The sequence below is a fragment of the Lolium rigidum genome, chromosome 2, assembly GCF_022539505.1.
Source record: "Lolium rigidum isolate FL_2022 chromosome 2, APGP_CSIRO_Lrig_0.1, whole genome shotgun sequence".
Taxonomy (NCBI): Eukaryota; Viridiplantae; Streptophyta; class Magnoliopsida; order Poales; family Poaceae; genus Lolium; species Lolium rigidum.
Genome location: NC_061509.1, coordinates 159,604,064 through 159,615,818, shown reverse-complemented (window position 1 = coordinate 159,615,818; position 11,755 = coordinate 159,604,064). Strand labels below are relative to the sequence as shown.

Genomic DNA, 11,755 nt, shown 5'->3' with positions numbered 1-11,755 from the left:
GCACAGTAAGAAAGCGTCTATGGAGGGCTGGGATGTCTCATCCATTTTGAAAGAAAAAAAGATGAAGGATCAATCCGTAGATTATGCTACCATCTATGTAGACTAAATGTATCCCTCGCAAATCCTTGAACCTCCTTCTTTTTGCTATATTTCGCTCAAACGTGTAGACGCCTTCATAAATAGATCACGATGCTCCACACATTATACGGACGATCATAAACGGAGCGTAGCTATGCACCGGTAGATAACCTGCATAAGAAAATTATTTTATCCTCAAAAATCTTGTCATTTTCTATATAGCTAAAGCGATCAAATAATGACAATATTACTCACGCCCTAATAAGTAGCTTAAATCTAGAATCTACACCATTGAGTCAATTGTCTAATATATTCACAATGTTTCGTGGTGGGTATAAGGTAGAATCTATCTGGATGATGGCCGTATGGATCTAGAAAATTTACACTTGCACCGTTGCGCTGACGGCCCAAACGAGATTGTTTAGAGTGTGCACCATGTTTTAATGCTTTATAGTCTCATCCTGGTGACATAACACCCTTTTACTTCTCTGCTAATTGTGTTTTTTCAAAATTTTCTTTGGTGGGAACTACCTCTAGACGAAGATACCACGCAAATACCTAAGTTTTAAGTGGATCTTCATCTTCCAATTTTTTTTACCACTCTCATTTAGATTCCATCCAAATTCATCGGATCATTTATCCCTACGTCAAATGGATCGATTCCAGATGTTGTAACAAAGCATTTCAAGATGCTTATCTAGGAACAATGAGACTTCTTGTGAAGGATATATTTGGAAGGAAAGTTTCCATCAGGCGAACATATTGTTTTTGTGGCGCAATAATCCTTATATAATGCCCAATATTGTTCTTGAAGCATGGCATCGCCTAAGAATGTGGAATGGTATTGCAGCATATTTTTTTGGATGAATATAATGCTAGTGGTACCACTTACCGCCAGAGTTTGTTAATGTATACTGTAAACATTACCCATGTGATGCAAAGTTGCAAACAAAGTAGCTCATGTCATTTCTAGTCCGGCTCGATGTGATCCAACATGCATGTTTGGCTGGATGACCCCTCCAAGGCTCCTACTGCATTGTACCGTTGATGGTGGACCATCAGTTGTTCGTTTGGTAGAAGTGAAAAGTATAAAGGCTATGTTGACGTAAAAAGTACTAATTAAGAAGAAAATTTTCATTTTAAAACAAAATCCAAAACGTACAATACTTCTTCTTACGTGATGAAAATGAACAATCTTGGCTTTGTATGTACATATCACCCGTTGGTTTTAGTTGAAAACCTTGCGCACAAATGGAGTTTTTTACTTCATAAAATTAATTTCCTGGAAGCCCAAAGAACTATACTTGTATCTAATTCCTAGAGCCCGGCCGTAGAGGGGTTACGAAAGACATGGATGCCTACTCTACAATTGGCTCTATCTTATTTTATAAGGTACAACTGTACAAGTGGACTTGTGAGGCATTCGATCTTCATCGATTCATTTGCTTTTTAGCACGCAAAATCTAGTCTTAGAAAATAATTTTGAAACAAATTATCAAGTCATATGTAATAGTGTAGCCTAGATGATTTGTACCACATTGCACGTTGTCGACTTGCCTATCAATTGGGTTCTATCTTGGGACTCTTTGTTTCACAGGAACATTTGAGGAAACACGTAGAAATAGGAAATCTTCCTTTGACGACACTATTAATCTATTTGATTCAAAGGAATGAATCATAAGAAAAATGTAGCATTGTTTTTTTTTATATTTCGAAAGGAAAACAAAGGATTATACAATCCACTCAAATCACTCTTTTACATTCCTATGCACAAGAATGAGATCAAATTCATAAGTTCCATGATAATGACCTAATTTTACTTTTGCATTTGTTCTAACCATAATTTGATTGTGGTTTTTAAGATTTCTGTGTTTTTTCTATTCCTGCAAATGGACCACTTAATTTCGCAAATTCATGTGATTTACAATCCTATGGTTTGCACATTCATTTCTAGCATATTACTGTGGTTTTCCTATTCCTACATTTTTGATATCCTGTGGAACTGTAGCTACCGAGAGACAGAGAGCTGAGTGATGAGGTGCTAGTGTTACTTACTTACAAGGGCATGTTTGGTTTAGTTGGGGAGTTTGTAATGATAATAGAATAATAATAGGTTGTAATTTGTTTTTGAACACAAGTAGGACCCTCAAGGGGCCAGAAGTTGTATTACCGAAGAGCGGTGGGCTTACAGTATACAAAGAGGATCTCAAAATCAAAGGAAATTACATTTCACTCCTCAACTTTTACTAAAAGGACCCTAAAAATAAAGTTTGGGATGCCATTGAGTCCTTCTTTACTAGCGAAGAAGGCAAGTTGAACACCACGGCCACCCGCGCTGCCACCAGGGATCGACAAGACCACTTGAAGACAAGCAGGCGTTGAGCACCGTGGCGGAGCTGCAGAATACCGTCCCCTTTGGCACGCCTCCTGAGAGGGGGAAACAGAGATGGCACCAGAGCTCAGAGTGTCCGCTCACAACCATTATCAACGATAGGATGGGGCATCGTTGTCGCTGAAGATCTGCTGAAGATGCGCTCTAAGAAAACTCCAAAGTATTAGCTTCGACACCCAGAACTCCAAAGAAGAATCGGCAAAGCTGAGGCCCAAGCGAGATTGTTTAGAGTGTGCACCATGTGGATCTCCCTCTCTATCTACGGCTTCGGCCTCCAGAGCACCATGAACAGGCATAGCACCGCCGCCATGGACCGCTCGACTGCTCTGGATCGTCATACTCTACATAAGGATACTTCAGAAAGTAAATACTAGCACTACTATGGACAGGAGGGGCCCGACCTCCTCGCTCCAAATCTCTCCTTCCGGCTAAACCGACACGGGAGAGAAAGGGAGAAAGAAGTGAGAGTTTTTCTATAGGATGCAACTTGGGTATAGCTTTGGGGTTTGGAAAAAAATCAAAAATTTATAACTTTTTAAAAAAATAAAAAACGTTCGTTTCGAAAAATAAGCTTGCAAAATTTTGTACTACTGCTAATTGAACATAAAACGATTGCAACGTATTTGTTGCACCCTCGAAAAATCAGCGATGCCCCGCAAATAGCAAACGAATGCTACATCTCGAGCAAGTCCTTATAAAATCTCTCCGCCGTGTGTCCCTCTCCCCCGTCACCTCAAAGCCTCCCACAAACCCCACCGGTCACCGGATCACCTCCTCCTCTTCCCCTATCTCTCCGCCGTGTGCCAGGGAAGCAGACGCCATGACCTCCCGCGACGACATCGCCGCCGCCGCCGGCCCTTTCCACATCTACCAGCAGCTACCGATGACGACTCCCGCGGCGCTGGTGCCCGCCGAAGCAGCCATGGTCCCCGCGCCTCGCAAGAAGGCCGGCGCCGGCGCCGTGAAGGACCGGCACAGCAAGGTGAACGGGCGCGGGCGCCGCGTGCGCATGCCGATCGTGTGCGCGGCGCGCGTGTTCCAGCTCACGCGCGAGCTGGGGCTCAAGTCGGACGGGCAGACCATCGAGTGGCTGCTCCGGCAGGCGGAGCCGTCCATCCTGGCGGCCACGGGCACCGGCACCGCCCCCGCCGCCTTCGTCTCCTCCTCGGCGCCGTCCTCCTCCTCCTACTACCACACGCTCCTGGGCAAGCGGCCGCGCGAGCAGGAGCAGGAGCACGACGCGGCGGCGTTCTGGGCGGCGCCGCGGCAGGACGTGTGGGGCTTCTCGCCGCTGGAGGCGCAGGCGGCGTACGTGCCGATGGCGCAGGCTCACCACCACCACCTCAACCTGAACCTCCTCTCCGCGCTCTCCGGCGCCTACGCTCGCGCCGAGGAGGAGACCCGGTGACTCGCTCGAGATCGACCGAGCTTCTTGCCCGTTTTGCGTTGGCGTCCGTGATCTGTTTGGGGAGTTGGTACCGGGAGTGTTTCTTGATTCATCGGAGGTTCGTAGCAGCTGGGTCCGTTTGCTTGTGTACCTGTCGATCTCGATCGATCGTCGACCTTTGTTCGTTCTGGAAGTCTAATTGGTGAAGAATTGCCGCGCGCGGCACCAAGTGAGTTACTGTAAATGCGAGTTGGTTAGATCTTACAGTACGGAGTATTACATTTCTACTAGTACAACATGTGTTGGTGTTTGTCATTTGCTCTAAGTAGATCGTGTAATGCGACTCCTTATGGAACCTTGCTTCAATTAGTGATATCGATCCTCGCCTGTATGAATGTATCGGTGTGAAGCTACTACTAGTTCAGCAGTCACGAGGACACAATGTTGCATTCGGCAGCTGCAGTGTCTGGTGTTTCAATCGATCGTAGACTCCCTCCATTGCCCATTTGGAAGCATGAAACCGGTGTGCTCATTTCTGTTGTGTTGATTGTTTTTTACATGGATTTTTTTTGACTTCTTCTTTTTTCTTTTTTACATGGATTAGTTCATCGTTAGCAGTAAAGATGGGAAGACGAAGAGAACTCGATCAGCTCTGAAAAATATCAGAGCATGAATGAAGATTACACTAGTGATCAACGCTGGCTGGCCGAGCTCCCGTGGGTAGTTTTCCTTGCCTTTGGGTTTTACTTTTGTCCCAAGAATTCCGAGAGCGGCGAGGGGACAAAGGGAAAGGCTGCGGCCTGCGGCGCTGCAGGTCCACAGTTGCCCTCTGGGGAAAGGCTGGCCGCGTTGTGCATGTAGACCAGATTCGTGTCAAAGCTGGAGCCAACTTCTCGGGCTCTCGGCTGTAAAGATGCCCTACCGCTCGTACGACAAACCCCTGCCCTGCCTAGCACCATACGTGCTCCTACGACCTTGCAGTTGCAGCCTTGCGCGCGGCAGCACGCAAGCTTGACCTGGCTGGCTGCGATTTCGTGCTGCACTACGCAGTCGTACAAGCGAGTTCGAACTGATGATATACTACTCAGTTTGAACCGTTGATTTCGATTCTGCTGATTGTTAGTGCATTTCCGATGGACCATGCAAACGGATCGATGCGGTTTATTTTGGTCGGACATATAGCGGGCATGATTATTTTTATGTCCAGACCTAAACCAACAGACCAAAATAGTCATATTTGATGTACGTTTTGGGTCGGGTACACGTGATATTCTCGATTTAGATGAAAAATAGGGAAATCTTAACAACGTATAATCCATGGACGTCTTTTGGTAATTTTACACGTGATATGTTGATAGTCCCTACGCAGCATCATGATCAATGCATGCACGTACGTAGTAGTCAAAAACTAGCCAACGAGCCCCACACAAATAGATCAAGGTGTTCACCGCGATCTATTTAGTCTAAATTTAGTTTGAAAATGATGATCAAAATACATACCGCCTGAATTCTGAACCTAGATGGGATCATGAGAAAACATACCATGCCCATGATCAATGCATGCACGGACGTGGTAGTGGACTGGAAATTTGAGTCAAATGTCAGAAGGTCCCCAACAAAGAGAGACGCACGTACATGTCGGTTGGTGGTCGCACCTCAACGTACATTGTGTCAGTACACGGCATGCCTCTACAGCCTATAGGCTCCGCAAGTGAGTGTTTTTAAGATAAATTATAAAGTGAAGTGAAAAATGCATTGATAAGATGCATCTCTCCCTTATAATTATTTCACCTTCAATGAACTTAGTGCTTGTAGAGAAAAGGAGAACATGTGCTCAATATTATTGAATTTGATTTTCGTGCGATGAGAAAAAAATAATTAAAGTGCATTAGAAAAATATGAGTACACTCTTTTATGGATAAAGTTTAGAGCTAGATGCACCGCGCGCTCTCAAGTCTCAATTAAAACAATGTACTCCAAATTATTTAACTTAATTTTGTCAAAATAAATATATATGTATGTTCACTAAACCGATGGAAATTCAAAGTGAGTTTCAGAATGACACTCTTGTTACTTGATTAATACTCCCTCCTTGCAGAAATGTAAGATGTGGTTTTAGCATTTTTATAGGTCCACTAACTTTTATTTCTATCAAGTCTACTTTTAGTACGTAGATTCAATCCTTCTAGTGTGTATCTAGTATATTTTAAAAATATGTAAAACATCTTACGTTTACCGAACAACGGGAGTACATTATGTTCCCTCCCCAAAATAATTTTTAGGAGTACACACGTAGCTAGCTGCAATATTTCACGCAAACTCCGCACCGGCATATCCTAGCACCCTAGCCTACCTTCAGCTAACACATTTCGTGATCCACCGACTTTTTTTGTTTCTCCATTGAGAGTATATAGTATAAAATCGCCACTTTAGAACTCAAAATTATGTACATAACAAAAAAAAGCCATATATTTCTAATTTTCTCCAAAGAAACTAAAAACTTCCTATAATCACTCGAAGCTTTGACCCATTCGGTTAGTCCCTAGAAACTGCAGCGGGGAGAGACGCTGGTGAGCACTCTGCGAGGCTAGGGGAGCATCCGTCCTCGCCGCCGACCACTGCGTCCTCGCCGCATCCACTTTCGTCCTTGCGGCCATCCACCCCGTCATCCCCCCGTCCCGCAGGACCAACCGTCCACCCCGTCCTCGTGGTCGTCCCCTCGTCCATGCCGGAGCGGTTGTACCATTGTCCACGCCGGAGCCGTCGTCCCTCCTTACCCGCTAGAGATGCATCTGAATCTACAGAGACGAGACAGAGGAGCGTGATATTCTTCTTTTCCGTCGTACCGATTCGTGAGAACCACATGGGGAACGGTTCCACGGGGTGGTTTAGGCCGGGTGAGATTTGGTTTAACCGAACGCGTTTCTTAGCAGGGTCTAGAATTGATCCTTGGCTACCCCCGGGGTTTGTGTCCGAATCCCGACCGGGTGGGAGCAACCGCACAAAGCCTCAAGATGTTTTTACTTTACTGCAGAGTGGCAAGTGGGACATATTCCACCTCATCCCTTACAATGGGCCTAACTGGTTCAGAAATCGTGTAAATACGCGTTTAGTTTTTTCGTCAAAAACTTGAAAATGTGGAGTTTTTTTTTTGAAAACATAAAGCGATAGTAAATGGTAATTTTCAGTTTTGATGTGGTGATTTTATGCTATATATACCCATCGATCGATTGATCGTACTCCCTTCGTCCGTAAAAGAACATCATAGATTTGTCTGAATTTAGCAAATTTAGGCAAATCTAAGGGCATATTTGGTTCCTAGCCGCACTTTGCCAAGCTTAAACTTTGGCAAGTGTGGCAGCCACAAAAATGTGGCTAGGATTTTGGAAGCCATAAAGTGTGGCAAAAGTTGGTAAAAAATGGAGTCTATGACAAGTGGACCATATGGATAGAAGTGTGCCAGCTTCAAAGTGTGGCAAGAACCAAACAAATACCAAATTACCAAACTTTGACTTGATAAAATGTGGCTGGGAACCAAACGACTCTAAGATATTTTTTCATTGATAGGGTAGTAGAGGTGAAAATTGTTGCACTGTTATTTTAAATGAGAGGTGTTCGCGCGTAGGATACGGGTATAGGTACATGCAACGGGAAGTAGCTGGCAAACTGAAAATGCGAGCAACCTAGCTAGCTACGGTATCTACACTCTACAGTGCATGCCAGGCATCTCTTGGTGGCAGCCTGGTAGCTCCGCAGAAGTACGCGTGCGGCGACGTGGCGCGGACCGGCGGCCGGCGTGAGCGTGACCGATCGACACCGGTCTCCGGCGGGCAAAACTGCTGCTCGTTCGCACAGATCTCGGAGCTCTGGTCGAACACGCAGACTGGCGTACGCGGTGACGTGCCCATCCTCTGCCGCGCCACAGCTGGTCGCGAGCTGTCCCCTCTCTGCATATTCCTCCTCTGCCATTGGAGGCGGTACGTCCAAAGCACATGCCGCCCTGCGCGCACTGTCCTCGTCTGTCAGCCGTTCACCGCTCCTGTAGCGGGGCTTCCGTTCGGTCAAAGACTTGGGCAAGTTTTCCGGCCGGCCGGTGGCTTGCTCGACGTGCGCGGCAACGACTGGCCAATCCGTACCGCTGCTGCTACGCCGGTGGTGCACGACCGCACGCAACGAGCCTCATCGTCGGTCGAGCTCGTGCAGCCTGCACCTGCACCTGCGTGCGGCAGTGGATAAGCTTGGCTGGCTGCTTGGGGAGACGCTGCGACCTTTGGTCTCCGTCAGCTAGCCCTGCCGTGCATGCGTGTGACACCGAGCTCAGTGAAACGCGAGCCTGCGAGCTCGGCGGGGCGGCGGGGGCTATGGCGCCGCGCTGGGCTGGGCTAGCTCCCGCTGCCAGCCGTGCCGCTAGCTGTTGACTGTTTTCCGTGCGGTCTAAGGACATCTTTAACTGGGTGACGCGGTTTGGAGGTCTAAATTGTCCGCAGACGTCCATTTGCATCGTCTGCAGGTGACAAAATAATAGCGAGGGGTGAAATGTTCGTTTGCGTCGGGGTCCACCCCCAGCGGTCCGACGCATTTTGGACATGCAAGTGTTTTTTTCGTGCTCCTTATTTTCATTTTTGTTGAATGAGCTAGTTGAACGGACGACGACGACGACGCCGCACCGCCCGCGCCAGCGCCCTTGCCCGGGTCCTGGCCTCCTTCCTTGCCGCCGCCTCGTCGTCCGCCGCCTCCTGCGCCTCCAGCCGGTCAAACCTGGCGTCGGAGTCCTCCTCCTCCTCCTCCCCGCCGTCGCTGCCAGCGGCGCCTCCGTCCACCTCCTGGTCGTCGCTGGCGTTGCCGCCTCCATCCTCCTCCTCCACACTCGGCGTGGAAGCAGGGTCACTTGGCGTGGAGCCCGGGTCGCTTGCCGTCGCGTCTGTTTCCCACCAATGCCGCCATCCCGGCGGCTTGCCCTCGCTGTCGGAGTCGGACGGCAGGGTGTAGTCGCTCATGGCGTGCCGTGTTGGAGAAGAAGGAGAAGGAGGCGGTTGGATGTGAATTACAGTAGACGCAGGGGTTTTATTCTGCGGGATTAATGGCGGCGCGTATAACGAAGAGGCCGACGGTTGCTCTTTCGCGGCGGTTCGCCGCTCCATGCCGGCGGTTGGCGGGTTGATCAGCGCGGTTGCCACTCCGGCGGTTGCCATTTGCGCGTTTGATGTGGTTTAATGCGAGGCCGATAAGACCAGGATCGCTGCCAGGCGGGCCCGTGGGGAAGCGAGCGGACGCTTTGCGCGTCCGCACAACGTCCGCGGAGACGCGACCGTGGCGTATATTTGCATCGCTGCGAACGCCACGAACACGATACATCGCCCCACCGGAGCAGGTTGCAGACACATTTCCGATCCACGAACGCAAACGGTTATCGTCCCATTGGAGATATCCTAAACACTTCCAGCTCCTCGCGTCGTTGCCTGCGCATCATACTACTCGAGAGTCCACAGTGTTTCTCCAAGAGGTCGGATGTGCGTTTCTCACACCCATACGTCTACTGTCTACCTATAATAAACAAAGATTTCCTAATTTCCTAATTTCATGTTCTGCTGACATCGCCCACTTTTTTTTGGGTGCTCTTCTGCTTGTCTATTTTTTTTGCACAGACATATAAATCCAGTGTTAAATATGTGTGCTTTTCTGCTTGTCTTTTTTTTTTGCAGACATACAAATCGCTTACTCCCATGGTTTAGTTATGTAATTCATCCTACAGGTACACATGTATGCACATGTGTATAAGAAGCTATTGGTATAAAGAAATATATCATGGTATATAGTTTGCTTCATCAATATAAGTAAGTAGCTTTAAATGTCTTCGCAGACATTCCAAAGACCGTGGATGTATCAAAACGTACATATAGTTTAGTTTGCTATTGCATTGCAATAATATTTATGTTGCCGAATACGGTTACTTTGTAAGCCTTTTGTGTGTGACCAAGTGGCGGAGCTCGGCGGAGATGTCGAGGGGTCCAAGAACACAAATCATGCTTAAGCTTTGAGTAATTTTTTATTTTTTTTGAAATAAATACTAGAAAGATCTTTAAGGAATTTTTGGGGGTAAGAAGGGGACCATCGCCCCTTGGGCACAAGGGGCCCTTGTGACGTGCTGCTCTAGGGCCCCAAAATATATCCCTCCTCTACGGCGACGGTGACCACCTCACAACCACCTCCGCCTTCGGCATGACACCCACAGCCGGTGTCCACGGTTCCTGAGCGATGACCAATTAATCTAGATCTAGACCGAGCTTATTTTTAATTCTAACAAAAGATACCGTCGGCACACATGGCTAGTGCACCGGTGATAAGGCAATACCGTCGACATGCCCTAGTGTTCCGAAGATAGGAGATTTTGATGCGCCAACGGTAGCCCTTTTCCTAGTAGTGGCGGGCCGGGTTGTTATAATTGTTGGGCAGGGCTAGTGATCAGGCGAATGATACACACGATTTTCAGTTTGTAACTTCGACAATTAGTTTTACTACTTAGACGTGCCTTTTTCCGCCGGTGAATAAGAGAGCGTCTGAAAATGTGCATTCTCGGTTAACAGCTGTAACCTATATGTAACTAGAAAATTTTAACTACAACCTACATGTAACCAAAAATATATCGTTTGCGACCGAGATGCAACGGAAAAATATTTGCGACTCAGATGCAACCAGAAAAATCTCAGTTGCAGCCCGCATGTAACCGAATAAATTCTCACTTGCGACCTACATGTAACCGGAAAAAACTCAATTGCGATCCGCATGTAACCAGGGAAATCTTAGTTACAACCCGCATGTAACTGGAGAAATCTCAGTTGCGACCAACATGCAACTAGAAAAATCTCAGTTACGATCAATATGAAACTAGAAAATAATTCGGCTCCGACCCACATGCAACTGAAGAAATCTCAGTTGCGACCAACATGCAACTAGGAAAATCTCAGTTGCGAACAACATGAAACTAGAAAATAACTCGGCTCCAACCCACATGCAACTGGGAAAATCTCACTTGCGACCCTCATGCAACCGGGAAAGTCTGAGTTACGACTTGCATGCAACCGGGAAAAATCTTAGTTACGGCCTACATGCAACTAAGGAAAAATTCAGTTTCAGCCCTCATGCAACTGAAAAAAACTCTTAGTTGCGACCAATATATAACTCTCTAAATTTGCGTGAATCAGGAGGTAAGCCAATGGACCATGACATTCTTCTCAGCCGCATCACATATGTCCCGTTTTTTTGTTGCAAAAAATAAGCAAAGCACACAAAAAAAATGATGCTAAATGCCATGCTACAAAGCCACGACAAAGAATCAAAGCAGCTTTGACAAAGTAAGAGCATCTCCACTCGTCCCCCCGACGAAGCCCCCGGCGAGCGTTTTTTCCATCCGGACGGCGTAATTCGGCCCAGTCGTGCCCCCGGTTCCTCGTTTTCGTCCGGATTTGGGCCTAAATCCATCCGGCGATCCCACGCACCCCCCGGCCCCCCGGGGAGCGCTCGGGGACTCCGGACGAAACGAAGCGCGCGTGGCCCCAACTTGTCGGCGACAATGGCCTCCGATCTACGCCAAAACCCTCGTCTTCGCGATCTCACGGCAAAACCCTCGTCTTCCCGATCTACGGCAATACCCTCGTCGAACGAAAGCTTTGAACTCTCAAGTGGTGCAACATAGATAGATTATATATATATTTCGAATATAATTCGAATAAACATAAAAATTACATATAAAAACTTTAAAACTAAACTACTTCTTCTTCTTCTTAGAAGGCCCCGCCTCATCGTCGTCGCGGCGACGCTTCCGGCTCGTCACCTCCTCGTCGGAGGAAGTTGAGTCCTCCTCGTCGTCGTCCTCATCAGCCTCTTCGTCCTCCTCCTCC

At 47.4% G+C, this 11,755-nt stretch overlaps 1 protein-coding gene across 1 annotated transcript; it reads left to right on the top strand.

Annotated features, from left to right (window-relative positions):
* The first annotated feature begins 3,290 nt into the window (after positions 1–3,290).
* Positions 3,291–4,230, top strand: LOC124687563 (transcription factor TCP7-like). The gene has a single exon (XM_047221338.1). It carries the CDS (start codon positions 3,291–3,293, stop codon positions 3,876–3,878), a length of 588 nt encoding a protein of 195 aa, XP_047077294.1. The 3' UTR covers positions 3,879–4,230.
* Positions 4,231–11,755: the final 7,525 nt, after the last annotated feature.